General features: G+C 42.4%; 1 protein-coding gene across 1 annotated transcript in view; it reads right to left on the reverse strand.

Annotated features, from left to right (window-relative positions):
• Positions 1-10,626: 10,626 nt before the first annotated feature.
• Positions 10,627-18,704, reverse strand: part of LYPD6 (LY6/PLAUR domain containing 6) — a 127,003-nt gene continuing 118,925 nt past the window's right edge. The window contains exons 4-5 of the mRNA XM_043894838.1: positions 15,869-15,999; positions 10,627-13,780 (exon numbers count right to left, since the gene is read on the reverse strand). Coding sequence (XP_043750773.1) covers positions 13,613-13,780; positions 15,869-15,999 — 299 coding nt within the window. The 3' untranslated portion in view covers positions 10,627-13,612. The remainder of the gene's footprint in view (positions 13,781-15,868; positions 16,000-18,704) is intronic.

Consider the following 18,704-nt stretch of genomic DNA (forward strand, 5'->3'; position numbering starts at 1 on the left):
ACACAATGTTGAGAAATATTCAAGTTGCATAAGATTATTTATAGTCCAGTCAATCATTTACATAAAATTTACACACTCATAAAACAATGTGTTGTTTATTAATCTATATTTAGGAAACATAAAAACAAGGACTGGGATCACAAAATTCATGACAGCAGTTAACTGTGAAGAGAGGAATAGAGAAATTGTGTTGAGGGAAAGATTTATAGAAGACTTTAACTTTATGATAATAGTTTGTTTCTTAAAAGATCAGATAAAATGTGACATAATATTAATATTTGTTCATTCTAGGTAGACAGGTGCATGGGTATCTTATCTTTTTTTTTCTTATTATCTTTTTGAAAAACTTTTTGGTTAAATTATTTTTCAAAATAAAAATGAATTATGAAAGTTTATAAAGATTTTTTGAAAACACTAAAACTGGAGTTGAGGGTTTTTTTTTATGACTGTAACAGGGCACAGTCACCCATAAGCTCTGCACAAGGACTTCCCTGGCAGTCCAGTGGTTAGGACCTTGCACTTTCACTTCTGGGGGCCCCGGTTCAATAGCTAGTTGGATAACTAAGATCCCAAATACTGCTCAAAACCTTAGCATTGATGGTAGGTGGGCAGGGAGGCACGTTGGCCCTTCACTATTTCACTCCATCTCTTTGGGATCTTCAGCTGGATGCCCAATCACCTGTTTATCTCCACCTTACCTTTCATTTCTCAGCTTACACATCCTTCTCTCAGGACCACTTTTCCTACTTTGCACAAGTGAGTTCTACTCCCCTGCATTACACTTGACAAGCTGTCTGTGTGTTCCCACCTTGCTGCAGTTAGCACTCTAGAACAACTTCCCATTTACTTGTTTGTCCCCACTCTGGCGTTGCTGACTCCTTAGGGAAAGCTGTGTGAAACCATCAAGAGTTCTCTAGCTGGCACAGTTCCCAAACCTGACTACATGCTTCCTACATTTTTGATGATTTTGTAGATTTTGGGTCCAGACTGGTGCCGTAGGGGGCTTTCTGCTGGCAGAGGGCAGAATAAAGGTGCTGAATGCCTGAAGATGCCAGCGGGAAATAATCTAGGCAGATTGTCTACTGAAAATCTTTTGCCTGGAGTTGGATTTGCATTTCAGAATCATTGATATCTGAAGCTGATCTTCATTTAAAAAAAATGTAAACTCAATTTTTAAAAAGCATCTGATCTTCAGGCTTGCTTGTCCTCTTTGCTTTATCTAAACATATGTGTAGGGAAAGTTGGCTCAGAAATCATTCAAAATTGGATTTTTCTTTTATAGTTTCCACTCAAAATCCCCCATGTTTTCCACATAAGGTAGCCAAGCCTCAGCCCTACAGAAAACATCCTATAGATATTTTCCTATTTTGCCATCTTGTCCAATTTTGGAAAATGTTGGAACCACGTCAGACCCACACATTTTAAGTAATGGGGAAAAGATGGATGGGGAAAACCACTCTTCCACACTCCTGTCAAGCTTGACCTTAACTCATTTATAGTTTTAAAATTATAACTTAATAGTGATGCCCTCAGCTTGAAAACTACTGGTCAGAACATGTTAAAAGGCATGAACTCAGGAGCTTCCCTGGTGGTTCAGTGATTAAGACTCCATGTTCCAATGCAGGGGCCACAGTTTTGATCCTTGGCAGGGGAACTAGAACTCTATTCTGATTTTTGAGTAACGTGGTGTTGTTTCCAGGACCCAGGCAAACAGCTGAGTCTGTGACCGTGTAGTAGGTTGTGTAGTCCTTCCTGAGTGTTCACCGTCCCTCCCTACACTCCGCCTGCCCTGTCGATGACTTGGAGCCCCCATGGAGGAGAGCCCTGCCCTCCCCCGTGGGCAGCAGCTTGGCCAGGGAACGCGAGTGGAGGCAAAAGGCGCCAGTCTCCAAAGAAAGCTCCAAGACACATTGGTCTTTCCTCTAGCCAGCTTATTCACCTTTCCTGCCTCTAAGAGAACAGCATGTTACAGAAAGAGGCTGCCCTTTTAGCCTGAATTCCAGAATAAAGAAAATCCAGGGAGCTAACTTGCAGCTGATACATAATGTGAGCAAGGAGAAAAACCAAACAAAATGAAACAAAAACCCTTTGTTTGTGAAGCCACTAAGATTTTAGGGTTGTTGGTTACCATGTCATAACCTATTAAAAGGTGACAGATGGTGAATTTAAAATTAGAATAAATTAAAAATATGTCCATGCAGTAGGTACCAGGTTAGACTCCTCTCTGCTACCAGCAGCAAGGACTCTGTAGAAGGTGAGAGGGAATTTTGCTATAGCCGGGCCTCTTTTTTTCTGGAAGTCTAGCTGCAGCACATATTCTCTTTCTGGTACACAAGTTGACAAGAAGCCTCTTGTTTTTTGTTCTTTTTTTTCCAATTCATCTCAATGGTCCAGAATTTTCTGAGTCTGGAACCAGCTCCAGGGTTCCCCTAACTTCTAGGCAACTCTTTAACATTTCTAGCCCGGTTGCAAATCACCATTGCTGTTTGAACTGAGCAGATTATTTCCTGTCTTCTCTGTATCACTGGTTGGAGAAACCAGAATTTCCCAAATTAGAGTAATTTTTTTTCCTATTGATTTTGCCATTAGTGACCTGCAACTGTCTCTCCAGGAAAATAGAAAGACTTTCATTAAATATTTCTTGAATGTGGGTGTAGCCCAGAGCCTGCCTGTGGCTATCCTGTTGTTTAGGAGCAAGACCAGAGGTTCATAGTTACAGAGAGGAAAAAGGCTGAGCTTCATGGAAACATGGTTCTTGGCAGGGGTGATTTTCCGGAGGAAACAGAAACTGACTAGGGGCGACAACACAAATGCTGGATACAATACAATACAATACAAAGTAAACCCTGCAACCGTGAAATGAGCGGTATCCATTTAACTTTAGTAGAATCAGGGCATCGTTTTCTTCAGCACACATAGGAATGCTCTGTTTATCAAAATAACTTTCTCAATACCAAATATGCATATGCTGCTGAGAATTCAACATATTATCCTTACTTCCAATTATCATAGGTCCACATTTTAAAGTAGGAACAGAAATACATGATTACAATGATTGCTTTTAATTTTTAGAACCTTAGTTTATATTATTGGAATATTAGTGATGAACAGCATCTCAGCTTCTTTAGAAGAAATTCCTCTTTAGGTAGGATGTGCTCTTTTATAGTTTATCATCTGCCTTTGGCGTGATCTCTCTCTTTTTGGTTTCTCCCACCCAAATTCTTTGCCTCCTTTTTCCCCCTTTCTTCTTTCCTTTCCTTCTCTCTTGTTCCCCACCCTTTGCTCTAAACAGCTTTTCCCCTTTTTTGCCTGGTGTCTATTTCCCATTCCCACGATCCACCTGATGACCTTAATCCTGGGAGGGGCTGTGTTGCAGCAGGAGGGGGAACCGAACTTAGAGCCAAGGGGCTTAGGGTTGAGTCCTAGTGCTGCCACCAACGTACTGTGTGACTTGGGGTAAGTGACATAACTTCTCTGTGTATCCATGACCTCATCCATAAAATGAACTGAGGAAATGATTCAAGACAGAGGGAACAGTCCAAGTGCTGAACGATGCTGAGAAGTTAGGTGAGCAGAGGACTGAGACGTGACACCAGGTTGAGCAGCTTATTCCTCATTAGTGGGTTCAGGGGCTTCACTGTGGGCTCAGAAGACAGATGGGAATGTGATGAGGAGTGAGTGGGTAACCGGGAAATGAAGGCAATGAGCGTCACCATCTCTCAAGAAGTTTGGCTTGTGGGACACAGTGAGGAGAGAGAGGGTAGCTGCAGGGGGAAGTAGGGCTAAGTCAACTCTGCTTTGCTTTGCTTTTATGATACTGAATGTGGATGGGAGAGACACAATAAAGTGGAAGAACCTGAAGATGGGGGCTGGGGAGTGATCTATTCATTGAGGTCCTTGAGGATCCTGTGCACAGAAGGGGGATTAACCCTGTCCACATCACATAAAGGGAGGGACAGAGACCATCAATGTAGATGGAATGAGGTGCCTGGTTTGGTGGCAGTAAGTTGAGGTGTTCCCTATTGCTTATTTTCCTTTTTCATGTAAAGTGGGAGGAGAATCTCATCTGTGGAGGATGAGCTGAAAGCTGGAGGTTTGAAGAGAGTACATACTTTGTGAAGTTCTCCAGCAGAGAGGGCCTGCGAGTTCCAAGATACAGATAAAGCACAGTGTTGGAGGAAGCTGAGAGTTGAGATGGCGTTACAGGCTGGTCCTGGTAAGGCAAGGACCTCTAGGTCAAGATCTTTGCCCCAGATGAAAATAAGCATCTCTAATCCTCCCTGTCTGTCTTAGGTCTGTTGCTCAATAACTCAGTTTAAATGAGTAACTTCTTCCTTGTGGGCTACGTTGCTATCACTGGACAGGATCAGCTAGTGGAAGATAATCCTCCAACTCCTATGCATAAACTTGGCCAAGATCAGGCTTTTCCAGAGGCATAACATTCACAGGGAATATTGTATAGGCAAGGTCCTTTTGTATCAGTTAGATCTGGTTAAGTAACATATGTCTCTTCTGTGTCCCACATGTGCCAGATACTAGGAAAAGAGCTGAGAATGAAAAGGAGATATTACCCATTTCCATGGAGTTTACAGTATAGTGGGGACTCAATAATAACTAATTAAATAATTATAAGTGAGCCAAGTATCATAAGGGAGTTTGGTTCTATAGCAATCAGTGGGCTTCCCAGGCACTAGTGGTAAAGAATCTGCCTGCCAATACAGGAGCCTCAGGAGATGCAGGCCCGATTCATGGGTTGGGCAGATCCTCTGGAGAAGGGAATGGCAACCCATTACAGTATTCTTGCCTGGAGAATCCCATGGACAGAGGAACCAGGCAGGTTACAGTCCATGGGGTCACAGAGTCAGACACGATGGAAACGACTGAGCTTGCATGCATGCATAGCAATCAGTAGAAAGAGGGCTCCCCTTTATGTTAGAGGTGAATATGTTATCGAAATATATGTTTGTGGGGTCTGGCTGCTCACCATTCAAAAGGCAATAAACAGGCCAAGTTGGTGGAAAGGAAAGTTTGCTTTATTTCAGATGCCAGTAACTACAAGAGGAGGGGTGGCAGACATCTGTCCAAAGGCCGATTCCCCTGCACTGGCAACCAGTGAGGGAAAGAGCTTTTTTATACAAAAGTGTGTGGGGTGGGGTGGGGGGAGAGAACTACATGCAGAAATATCACAGTCATCTGTAACAGTCATCTTCAAATTGATCATCAGTGGTCTGATCAGCGTCATCTTTGTTGTTTTAGATACAGTTAATTTTCAGTTCCAGGGCTTCCCTCCTAGCTCAGTCAGTAAAGAATCTGGCTGCAAGGCAGGAGACCTGGGTTCGATTCCTGGGTCAGGAAGATCCCCTGGAGAAGGAAATGGCAACCCACTCCAGTATTCTTGCCTGGAGAATCCCATGGACAGAGGAGCCTGGCAGGCTACAGTCCTTGGGGTCGCAAGAGTTGGACATGACTTAGTGACATGACTAGTTGGGCATGACTTGACTTAAATCACCACCAATCTTCAGTTCCAGAGTCCATTTGTTCCCATTTCTCTGAGGCCAATTCTTGGAATTGTGGCAGCTCACGTCCTGGGTACAGTCTGGTCATCATGTAATTAACTTTTCCACCTGGTATTTTAGTGTCTATAAGGGTAGGGCTCTGAAAATTATCTACAGCTCCTGAGAAAGAACTAAAGGTCCTTGACTATGCTTAAAGACTATCGTATTATTATTTAGTCTTCTTTGACAGTTTTCCTTTGTTTCCACATTTCTCGCTTCTCTGAATAAAATTATTCTTTGACTAAAGTTTTCCACAGACAAAAGGCAGGCAGAGGTCATGGTGGAGGGGCAAGGACCATAAGGCCTTGCTGTTTCAAGAGAAGATGCCAGGGATGCATTTAAGACATGAAAAATGAGTAGATGCTTAGTGAGTGAAAAGAGTTAGCTGGCAGGGAGGAGTGAGCATCAAAGGGTCATGGACATTACATCTTAAGAAAGGTATGAGGTCAATCTTGGGAGAAGATGGTAATTAGCTGTAAGTGACTCTAACTTGGAAAGTTTTGGGTGCCAATAGACTAGTCATGATTTTTTTTTCCAGACTTACCTTCACTAAGGCTGCTTCTGTGATTACGGATCATCCCTAATGGATGTTTAGCCTTTCAAGTCCTTTAGCTAATGGCTGTCCATTAGTTACCTGGGGCACAAGGATTCCATACCAGCTACATCAGAATCACTCCATGTGGAGCCTGGCCATTATTTAGAAAGTTTCCAGGTGATTCTAATGTGGAGCTGACATTGAGGTCCACCCCTCCCCCCTCCACCCCACTCACCCCCTTATCCCCCCTACCCCCCCACCCCCTCTGCTGTGGGGAGACATGGGTGCACTGGTGCCAAACCCTCAGGACACCCAACCTCAGGTCTCAGAATTAGGGCAGGAGCATTTGCATCTCTCAGCTCCACCCTCCTCCTTCAAATGCCTCGGGAATTCCTGCTTCCACCAGGTCTGAGAAATTGAATTCTTGCCCATGTTTGAGTCTGAACAGACTCTTGCTTCTTCCTTTTGTGACATTGCACGCATCTCAGTAATTTGGAGCTCATATCCTTGTCTCGTTTGTTGACAGGAACTCCAACCATCCATCCACCTACCCTCCTTGCCGAGGCCTTTGTGGCTGTTCTGGCTGGCGGGGCAGCAGGCAGGGTGTTCTCAGCTGCTCTCGCAGCGATGCTCCCCCACTGCTCACAGCATTGGAAGAGTTTTCTGTCTGCAGCGATCTACAATTAATCATTCAATCTGCTCTCTTGAGCCTTCCAAACTTTGCCCTGCTCTTTCCACTTTAAGTATCAGGCTACACATATTGAAGTAGCAGTGTCCATGCTCGTGCTCAAAAGAAGCATTTCCCAGCAAAGTCGAGCATTCACCTCTGTGTACCAAAGGGTGAGTTCATCTTCTGAGAATTTGAGGCAGTGTTTGTCTACCCTATTTGCTCAGTGGGTAGGACCTCTGACCAGGCACCTGGGGACCCTAGTGCAAATCAGATTCCTAGTAATCCACCTAGGTGGCTTGAAGGTCCTGAGATGGGTGCGCAGCAAGGAATTCCCTGTCCCCTTCTCAGAAAATGAAAATGATGAGAAGCCAGCTAATTGGACTAGATACTCATGTTGGCTAGTCTCAACACATTCAACTCTAGCCTTGACTAAACACACCATTAGACTTTTCTCCCAGACTTCTCATACTACAAATAAATTTCTGGTAAATTACCCGGCTTTGAGGACAGAGACCTGGGAGGACAGAGACCTTCCTGGGAGGTCTGATTGCACATTGTGTGTTGATCTTGACTGTCTTGCATGGAGGAGGGTGCGTCTCTACATGGTACACTTGGTATCTAGGTCATGCACACACAGGGTCATTAATTAATTAAATATGATAATAAAGCTAGGGATGGGCCCAATCCTTTAAGCACTGAGAAAGACTTTAAAGGTAGGGATACTCCCAGGTCTGAATGTTTCCCAGGGCCAAGCGTGAGTCATGAGTGAGCCCAAATGCGTTCTCTCTGGACCTTTTCACCCAGATACCTCAACGCAAAGCACCTTAAGCATGAGCCCTGTCCTCAGACAACTCGTCTTCACACAACACCACTGTGTGATACAGCCCCTCGTTGGTCACTCAGGCCTGTGTTGTTATTGCTGGGAGAGGCTGGGGTCAAGGCAAAGCTAAACCAATGAGCAGCTAGGAAGCTGGACCAGTAGCCATGGGCCTGTGAACACCAGGGAGAAGGCAGCCAGGGTGTGGGGAAGGCAAAGCTCTGGGTGCATACTCCCCATGACCCAGATAGTGACGCTCCTCTCGAGAGAGATTAGTGGTCAGACAGTAAATCGCTTTTGAATGCTTCTAAAAAGATGAATGGATGTGTTGAGAGTATGACTTATTTTTAGCCCTTCCTTTTACATCATGGCTATTTCTGATAGTATTTTTTCCATTTTGCCTAGCTTCAACAGAGTTTCTTTTCACACACACATTTTCCCACACTCACAGAATGATCTTGTCCCTTCCATAGGAAGACTTCTGTGGAGGCCTCAATTCCTAGCCTGAACGTGGCTTTGGAAGCTGGTTTTTGACACTTGATGTGCTGAAAACCTTGAGAAAACTGTTTCTGAATATCTGAATATCTGATTATCTCTAGTTTAGATAAATAATCCTGCTTTTTTAGGCCATGATTCTGAAAATGATTATTCCTACTGAACATTTTTTCTTCTCAAGTTAGAATGAACAGTCTATGTTTCTATCAGGTGAGCTTGCTTTTTTGGTTAAAATTTGCTCCCTCTAAGTTTATTCTCTGCCCTTCCCTAGGTTGGTAATGACCATCTCACAGCTGAATGAAGGAAGAGGAGACCTCTAAAAGCTGTTCTCCATTACCCATGTCTTAATTACTTTGAGCATCAAAGAAGGAACATTTTGATGAATTTATCTTGTCTCTAACTCAAGCACAAGCAATGTAGCTTTCTCAGAGACTAATGGACTGGGTTCTTTGGGGTTCTTTTCCCCTCCTGTATACAAAGAAGTGGGCTTCCCTGAAGGCTTAGATGGTAAAGAATCTGCCTGCAATGTGGGAGACCTGGGTTTAATCTTTGGGTGGGGAAGACCCCCTGTAGGAGGACAGGGCAACCCACTCCAGTATTCTTGTTTGGAGAATCCCATGGACAGAGGAGCCTGGCGGACTATAGTCCACGGGGTTGCCAAGAGCTGGACACGACTGAGCAACTAACACTTCATTTACACATACAATAAAGAGGGCGGATTAGACGTTTTCTAAGTTCCCAGTCATCTCTAACTTTGTGACCTGAGGGATGGCTTTTCAGTGAAAGTGCCGGATAAAGGTAGAGCTGTCACTCATGCCATCCTGGTGACACGTGTGTGTGGAAGAGAGTCCTGGATCAGGAGTCAACGTCCTTGTGGTAGAAACTACCAGTTGGACCTCCCTTAGCTACTCTAAAGCCTTACCTGTAAAAGCTGTAAGTGAGGTCATGTTGACTAACTGAAGCAATGATTTGTTGGAAGTGCTTTGACGATAAACTAAAATATAAAGAATTAGGAGTTGCTATTAAGAGAATAGCAAAAAGGCTCTTTCAGAAACCATTTCTCAGCTTCTGAATTTTAGGTCTTTAGGCAGCTTAAAACATAACTATATAGAGATTCCTCCTCCTACCCACTGCCCGCCCCCATCCAATTTCAACAAATGCAATGGATTAAAATTTGCCAAAGGAAATAACAAAACAATAGTAATTTGCTAATGGGAAAAGCCACGATTCTAAAATGAGCTATGGAGAGTAACCCCTGAAAATGAAGACTTGATTGGAAAGTCACTTTGGAAACCTGCCTTGGTTTTGTAATGTCAAGTTGTAAGTTAGAAATTTTTATGTTCAAAAAATTCAGAGACCTTTTTTTCAGCAGATTCCAGTGGAGAACACACCAGGCTAAAGTCACACTGCCTCATGTTCATGTTTTAGTCCTGTTCCCGAGTTGCTATGCAAGCTTAGAAAACTGGCTGAATCTCTTAAGATCAAGATCTCCCAGTTACAGTGTGGATTGATAGCAGATGCTCAGAGTTTTCACATACTTCACTCTAGTATGAAAGTTAAAGGTAATTTATTTTAAAATATTTGTGAAAGCCCTTTTGGTATTTCAGATGAAAGTTACCATAATGCAGCTAAGGTACCACATCTAACTTTATATACCTGATATGCCCTGAACATTATTTATAAATAAAATCTTATAAATGTGTTAGGAAGGGGATATAAAAGGCCTTTATAAAGCAAAGGATCCTTTTTGAAACTCCAAATTGGGTTACGACATAAATCTATGTTTTCAAAACCAAATTTTCAATAAAAGCAGTCTACCTACAGCATTGTTAACCTTAAACACACAGAGCTATTCACAGAGGTTAGTAATAAGAACTATCGTCATGTGACACCTTAATAAGCACCAACCACATCACCAATCCAGAGCCTAATAGAAAATCTCTAACTTTGGGGAAAACATGTATTTTCCTGGAAATTTCAAAATAAAGGGTGCCAAAGAATAACCAGGAATCATAAATGAGCTGGAGTTTTTCAAGGTCATTTTCAATGTCTATCATTTTACTAAGAAAAAGGCAATAAAAGTGCTGCATAGCTAAAAATGACATTTTTACTATTTAAATATTTGTTTCCTGTTGCAGAAGATACTGTCAAGGGAAACTGTTTTCTATTGCATCATCACTAATATAATCGACCCCAAGAATAAAATAAAATTTGAAAATAAAGAGTTAATGGGGTAGTACTTAAATACATAGATACACACACACACCTTTTTCTGTTTCCTAATTTAACAAAGAAAATGGTCTAGGGAAACTGCAGATCTGATTGAAGGGTCTGGTAATCTTTCCTTCTTTGATCTCCTGCAGCACATACTGTCTGTATGAAACATTTGGCATGGGTGAATTGTCTTATGTCTTTTCATGCATTTAGTTCTTGTCTATACAACTAAGTGAGCTCCTGGAAGGAAGTTCCCTTCAACACTGAGCTGTCAAAGCCTTGTACGTAACCCGGGTGCCTTAGTCATTGATTGGCATGTGCATTGCAGGGAGGAGCCTGGTGAGATACACTTAAAATCTTTATTCATTGATTTACAATATGTACAATATTTACAAAATTTAGGCATTAAATCCCATATTGACATGAATGCTGTGGGAAATCTAAAAATAAATAAATGGCACGTAGGTTCATATTCACATCTTTGCACTTCATCACCAGCTGTAGGATTTAATGGAAGGTTTAAGGTGGTAGAAAATTCAGATGGATGACTGGTCCTGGACCTTCCACATGAATAGCCCTTCCTTGGCTCCTCGAGGCTGGGGTTGATGAGCAAACTACTTTCTTTGAAGAGAGTGAAATACCAGCCATTCTATAGACACATGGGTGCACAAAGCCACACCCAGGTGGAGTTTGCAGTGGTCCCCTGGGTAGCAGATAAGTTTGCACCATTGTGGACCCAGTCCCTCCACACCAGTCAGGAAGGCTTCGGAGAGGAGCCTTCTTACGAAGAACCGAGATTTGGACTTTATCTCTTATTCTAAACACATGCAGTACATGGAAGGTGTCAGTGGAGAGTGACCCATGCATGAAAATGTATTTGTAGGTATATACAACATCAAATTGTCATTGTCTTATGGCATCTTCAGATGTAGGATCAACCTGCCTCCTCTTTGATAGCAAAAGGAATGAATGAAGAAGCCATACCTCACCCCCCAAAGAAGAAACACTGTCTGGGGTCACACACAAATGACATCCTATAGAAGCCGGACTAAACAAATTCCACACATAAAATGAAAGAATACCCATGTTAGGCCTGGAAGTTTTCCTAGGAATGGCAATTCTACCTTTCCTTTCTCTTCCACCTTCCCTTTCTCTTCCATCCTGCCTCATCCCACATAACCTAAACCAGAAGGAAAAGCTTCTTAGAGCTTCAGTACCTTCATCTGTCAAGTGTAAATACTAGTAACATTCCTTACCGGGTTCTCACAGGGCTTATATGACCCAACTCACGTAAAGTGCTTAGCCTAGCGTCTGGCACCTAAGAGGTGCTTAGTAAATGTCTTGCCTTCTCTCCCTCTACTTCCCCTACCCCGACTGTAAGCAACATATTGATAAGCCTACCAAACTCGGAATTAAGGCCATTTGATGCAATTAAAATGATTTTGTATCGGAGTATCTGATGTCAGTTCCCATTTGGTCCCTTTGGGGGGGTCTCATTTCATGAGTCCAAGATCTCTTCCTGTGCAGGGCAGATGGCCCCCAACAACTGTCCTCCTAATCAGTAATGACTCCACTGAAGTCCATGCAAAGATATGCCCTAACCCTGCTGAAAAACTCGTACCAGTGATGGTCACCACCTGAATACTTTTCGGACAGCACCACTGAGGAAACCATGAGCAAAAGCCTTGAGGCCAACACATTATTCTTTTTCATAAGTTTTTTCAACACTGGTGCAAGTATTATAGATAACTTTCAACAAACATATATTACAAGCTCTACCACCATTGAAAAATAGGCATTCTGATTTGATCATTTTGTTCAGAATAAAGAATCTTTTATGATATATCTTAGTTTCTAGTTATGCCATACAAAAATAAATATTATATAAGTGATTTATAAGGAAGAAGAAAAAAATGTAACTTGAGGTGCCAAAAATATAGGAAGGATGGTGAAAGTTTTACCATTTGCTTCAAAAGCAATCATCTCAAAGAAAGAAAAACTTTTCTCTGGGTTTTTGTACTATTTTCATCATGACCCTACTGGCCCATCTGCTTCTCATCCTGGGATAATATGACTTCTTTCCCTATCAATCTGGAGACAACATAATGCAGAACCTTCTCCCTGAAGTCATAGGGGATTTGGAAGAGAAAGAACAAAGGAGGCTCTTGGGCAGTGTAAATTGCAGATGAAAGGTTTGGCAGAGACAATGACTGGGCACTCACAAATGAATCAGTTCCACACATCTTCCTTTCATTCTGAAATCCTTTCTCTGTCTTGATTAGCCATGCCTGAGTAGAACCTCATGCTTGGAGGAAATAAGCCCATCTTGCTGTCAGCCACTTTGGATACCTATAAGTCCAAGTAGAATCCAGAATTTCATGGAGCAAAATTAGGTGCCAGTCAAGGCTAATCTCACCAATTATATGAAGAGATAAACAGTCACCTTATGAACACTAATTAAGTCGGGAAAAATCCTTTTCCAGCTACCTCTCCTCCCATACAAAAAACCTTATGATCGCCTTTTCTTATCCCATGCAGGAAAAAGGGAGTATGATTCCTATCACTGGGAGAAGAATATTGGGACAACTGGACAAACTGCTTACTATTTTTCTAGGGACTTAGATCAGAATTGCCAAGGAAATTGACCATTCATTTGGGAATCAAAGTTTTAAAACTCTAAAGCTATAAGTGAATTCATGGTTGGACCACCTAAATCAGTGGTCATTGACCTTTCTCCTGAAGAACACAGATCTACATGTGTCCATATAACATATTGGAGCTTCCCAGGTGGTGCTAGTGGTAAACAATCCACCTGCCAATGAAGGAGACAGAGACTCAGGTTCAATCCCTGGGTTGCAAAGATCCCCTGGAGTAGGAAATGGCACCCCACTCCAGTATTCTTGCCTAGGAAATTCCAAGGACAGAAGAGCCTGGTGGGATACAGTCCATGGAGTCACAAAGAGTCAGACACGATGGAGCGACTGAGCACACACATCTCAGAGGGTCCCAGGACTTCTGTGGTTCGTGCATGGATTCCAAATTAAGAGCCCCAGATCTCAGTAAATGAAAACTATTTTTTAGAGGGAAAACAAATGCTTGTGGCGTAGAATTCAGGGGTTGTTTGGGGGCAGGCTGCTTTGATGAGGTCCTGAAATGACTACATTGAAGCAACGCTTGTTCCTCGTGGTAAGTAGAAGTGCTTGGTTGTGAAGACATCCGGAGTGCTGTGTTTTCACATATGTGACTATTGTCAGGCCAATGCCTCATGCATGACTATGGACCCTCAAGGCCCCCAGGGATTGCTACTACAGGGTGCCTTTGAGCTGCTATAATGTGAGTCCCAACCACACCCACAAGCAGGACACTATCACGGACATGCAGTGTGGGTGCCCATTCGTCTGATTTATGGGTGATGTTGTGGCAAATGTGGCATCAGTTTCATTGCGGGGGAGCGGCAAGTTACAGATATTTCCTTCACAACAGGAAGTGCAGACCTGAAAGAAAGGAAGAGAAAAAGAAGGGTGATGAGGAGCTGGCAGATGAAGGGGGCAGAGGGTTCTGAAGGAACTGGTTCCCTCACAGCAAGACTCAAATGAAAATTACCTGTTCTGCAAAGGAAACACCGACTCTGCATTTAAGTGGGTGGGATGAAATTTCACCTGGAAGCATTGTGATCAAAATAAAACCTCCTGCCCAGACTAAACTTCTAGGGGTATTCGTTCTGTTTTTCACATCCTACCACACAGTGCTTATGGGTTTCCCTGGTGGCTCAGATGGTAAAAGAATCTGTGTGCAATGCAGGAAACCCAGGTTCAATCCTGGTGGGGAATATCCCCTGGAGAAGGGAATGGCAACCCACTCCAGTATTCTAGCCTGGAGAATTCCATGGACTGAGAAGCCTGGAATCCACGGGATCGCAAAGAGTTGGACACAACTGAGCACAACAACATGTGGCTATTATACCATTTTACAGCCTTCCAAGGTCTTGGTTATTCCATCTGTGAAATGGGAATTATAAAACTTAACCTTTGTCAGAGAGGCTCTATGACTACTTGAGGAAGCTGTTAAGACAGTAATTAATTTGCCACGTTTTCACAGTGAAAGTGAAATGCCTACAACCTAGTTGATTTAAACTTATTTAGTACTTTCATTAGAACTGTCTGCATAATTATCTCCATTCCCATGGGTGAGTTAAAATTTGAAGGGCTTTCATTTATGTAGTTACTCCTGCTTTATACAGCTTTCCTCATGCAGCATAAGAAAAAAAAAAGATTACTGGCAGAAATTATTTTAGGCCATGGCTCCCAAAGTACAGTAGCCTCAGCTTCAACTGGGAAGTTACTAGAAATGCAAAATCTCAAACTTCACCCCAAATTGAGCAATTTAGAATCTACATTTGAACAAGATCCCCGAGTGATTCATATGCACAATAATGTTTGAAAAACTCTTTGATGCTTAATATCTTACACAGTTGTTATCTTGCAGAGATCTGAGTTTGGTCACAGGTGACATGGACTAGGAAGACATGATGTTGAAGAGAGAAACCAAAGGTCAGAAGTGAGTTTGGATTCTGTCTGTCACTAGTTCATCTGAGCACATGAATCACTTCTCTGACCTACAGCTTCCTTCTTGGTAAAGTTTCACTATAATGTCTGAAAGCCAAGCTTAGTTTGGAGTGGGGTAGGGGGGGTCTGGTCAAGTAAAACTCTTGGGTTTATGTTTCATATTTCAATTATTATTTATGACCATAATTTCTCAATAAACAACAAAAATATGAATTCCTAGTGTATTTCACAAGTCACTTGAAAACTGAGTGTTGTCTTAGGAGAAAGAAGCCCCCGCTAACAGTGAGGGTGGGCGCTGCCTCCAGCCACCAGGAAGGTAGCCCAATGAGGAGAAGAGGGCAGCCTCCAAGGTCAAGGACTGACCTACAAGACGTGTACAGCCAGCTTGGAATGAACGGCGGGAGAGTCAGGGGTGTTCCTCACTCCAATCATGAGTCTGACTGCCCTTCTCTGAGTCTTGACATTTTCCTTCAAGGCTGCCTTTGAAGTCTGTTCTACACTGCATGCTTCTGTCCGGGGACCAGATGGAGTTTAAGGAAAGTAAACCCACAGGAAACAGCAGGATCTCCTATCACCTGCTCAAATGACTCAGAAGCCAACGTGTTAGTGTTAGTCACTCAGTCATGTCCGACACTGTGTGACCCCAGGAGCCAGCAGATAACTTCCAAATCAGCGTCCCGATAAAGATATGAGCTCCACTTTACAGAAAGTTATCAAAGCTAAATTGCCTTGTCCATCCTCAGTTGAATGAACTTAACAAAAATTTTCAATACTTTCCTGGCGTTGTGTTTACCTAATTTATATTGGTTTACAAAATTTATACTGGTTATCCTACACCCTGATCTAATTTTTTATTCTTTTAGCACCAACATGAAAGGAGGCATCTTTTCATAATGGTATGAAGACAGTCAAAAGTCAGCCTACATGGGGGAGTAGGCTCATGGAGCTCATGAGCCCTAGTGGGCATCTGGAGAGGAGGAAACCTATGGTGTCCCATCATTTGCTTTGTTGCCAGACCTTGTGGCCTTCATGCTCGGAGTCTCTGCAGCCAGTGGACAAGCAGTCTTCCAGTGGAACACAGCGCTTGGTGACAGAGATGCTGTTTCCTGTGACTTCCATGGTGTGCTGAGTGTAGCAGTATCTAGTCTCTGTCAATAGGAAAACATGGTTTAATTGAGATGGGAAACAGCCCAACCTGGATGAAAACGAAACAACAGGAGTGTTGACACTAAGATCTAATGGCACCCTGAACATACACTGTGTTAAGTTGATATCCAATCCCAAGCTCTCCTTGGAGAGATCCACTTCGCTGTGATAGAAGGAGACCTGAATAACACTGCTCTCTGCCCAAAAAATCCCCATAAACTAAGACCTAGCGGTATCACTCTTTGTCTTCCAACAAATTTTGCCACTGACAAATTTTGCCACAGTACTGATTTTTATTTTTAGGGCATGAGAGGCTTGGAGGAATGATTTGGGATGTGGAAATCATACAATTTTCAGGAAGATGAAGGGGTGAAAAGTCCAAAGAACACGAGGTTAAAAGAAAAAAAGTGAGACAGGTAATGAAGATCTTCAAGAAAAGACTATAGCAGAGACTGGTGTGTGTGTGTGCATCCAAGCGTGTGTATAAGATTGGGAAACAGCTATTCCCAAGTAAGACAGAATGATTAAAAACAGATTCATTGTATCTGGAGAAAATGACTTCATCCAAAAGAAAGAACTTCTAGCCTATGAGCATAGTTGAATCCAACAATTCATGACAGGAGAAAACTAATCCAGCAATAACAGTCATCTCTCCCCAGGGTGACTTCAGTTTCTTTCCAAAAAGGCAAATGGACACCATGAAGTGAGTTTCCAGAGTCCCTCTAAGCTTGCTGCTGCTAAGTCGCTTCAGTCGTGTCCGACTCTGTACGACCCCACAGATGGCAGCCCACCAGGCTCCCCCGTCCCTGGGGTTCTCCAGACAAGAACACTGGAGTGGTTGCCATTTCCTTCTCCAATGTATGAAAGTGAAAAGTGAAAGTGAAGTCGCTCAGTTGTGTCTGACTCTTCGCGACCCCATGGACTGCAGCCTACCAGGCTCCTCCATCCATGAGATTTTCCAGGCAAGAGCTTAGGAGTCTGAAAACATGAGATTTCCTCTAAAATTCCATGGAGAATTTTTTAACTTGCAATTTAAAGAATAAAGAAAAATGACTTTGTCATGTAATTCTTTAAGGCCTCTAGGCGGTGTTCAGCTTTCTAAGCCTGGGATTTAGGAGAATGTTCCTGCTTCACTGTCAGATTGAAAAAAAATAATAATAACTCTTAAGAAATGCCACCGAGCTGTTTTTCATCCACATCTTGGATCCAGCTTTGCATGCTTTATACATTTTGGATATTTAGTGGCTAAACTAGAATTATGACCTTCTTTGATATTATTTATTAGGCAATAAAAATTCCCCTCACCAAAGTACTAAAGTCAAGAGAAGAAAGCTCAGGAATTTTAGGTCCAGAGAATGAGCTAATACCACACTGACATATTCTGGGGGTCATGAAAATCAGGGGTTTAATATTCTTCCCATACACCCTCACCCAACAGAATCTGAGTGGCCTGATTGAGTCTTGCTAAGGGTAAAAACGTGTCCAACGTCGGTGTGGGTACCTGTATTGTCTGTGTCAATGCCCTCCCCCAAGGGCTGTTCTCACATTGCACCCAACCAGGATTTCATCATTTGGGACCAGGTCAGGGAAGTTCCTAGTCCAAGGTCAGGGAAGCTCAGGATCTGGGGGCTCTTTGGAGTAGGTAAAAGTAAGGTCACCCTATGAGCTCACAAGAAAACCTGCAAGTTTTGCACCTGGCAATGGTTCTCCCAAAGTTCTAAAATATTTTAAAATTGGAATGGTTGCTTTTCTGATGAAGAGGAGGTGGCATGATGTTTTACTTATTTTTTAAGCCTTTAGCAGTGTTTAACAAATGGAAGCCGGTGCCCTGAGAGGTTTACTGCATCTTCCAAAGAGGACTGGCTTACTTTAGTACCAGACTTGGATGTTTATGGCCATGTTAATAGATGCCTTTCTTAGCCCCAACCCCAACTTTTAGACATTCAAGAAAGCAATAAAAACAGGAATGCTCTTATCGTCTGTCTCTTCTTCCCGCAGACAACCAGGAGCAGATGCCAGAGGTTTTATTGCTCCAAATGTAAATCTGAGCAGATAAGATCATACATTTATGGAATAAGTAAATCATTACATGGTTTCAGTTTGGGAACTTAGGTTTCATCCCTCAAGTATCGAATTACCTTGCTTTAAAGAAGCCTTAAAATAACAATGGGTAAACGTCATGTGACTACTTTTTGTTCATATTTTTATATCTATAACAAACTCTCTTTTAATTTATTAACTTGAATAATTAAATGAAAGTAGAGACAATTGATGAACCTGTTTGTTTGTTTTTTCAGGACAATATGCAAAAGCCCAATATGTAATAAGCCAATTCTTGCCATTCTGTGGGGAAAATGGTGATCAGTGATGATACTGGTTAAATTTTTTCCTTACATGTCACCAAGTCCAATCTATAAAACAAACATACATTGAGAACACCCCATTACTTGCAGCCATAGAGACCTCAGATCTGAAGTGTGAATCCCTTGGAAATATCCATTCTTAAAACACAAAATCCAAGGTGAACTGTGAAATGTTAATGTGGAAAAGGATTCGGGAGTTAAATAAGTATTGGAAATGTTCAAAGCTGAACAGCTTTCTTTAGTAGATAACTTATGAAAGCCTTGAATTTATACTGCGGTCTCCAAGGAGGGCGGGCTGGGCAAGCAGGCAGAATTTCCCAAGCAGAACTAGGTGGACCACGTGT

The sequence above is a fragment of the Cervus elaphus genome, chromosome 33 (assembly GCF_910594005.1).
Source record: "Cervus elaphus chromosome 33, mCerEla1.1, whole genome shotgun sequence".
NCBI classification, from domain to species: domain Eukaryota; kingdom Metazoa; phylum Chordata; class Mammalia; order Artiodactyla; family Cervidae; genus Cervus; species Cervus elaphus.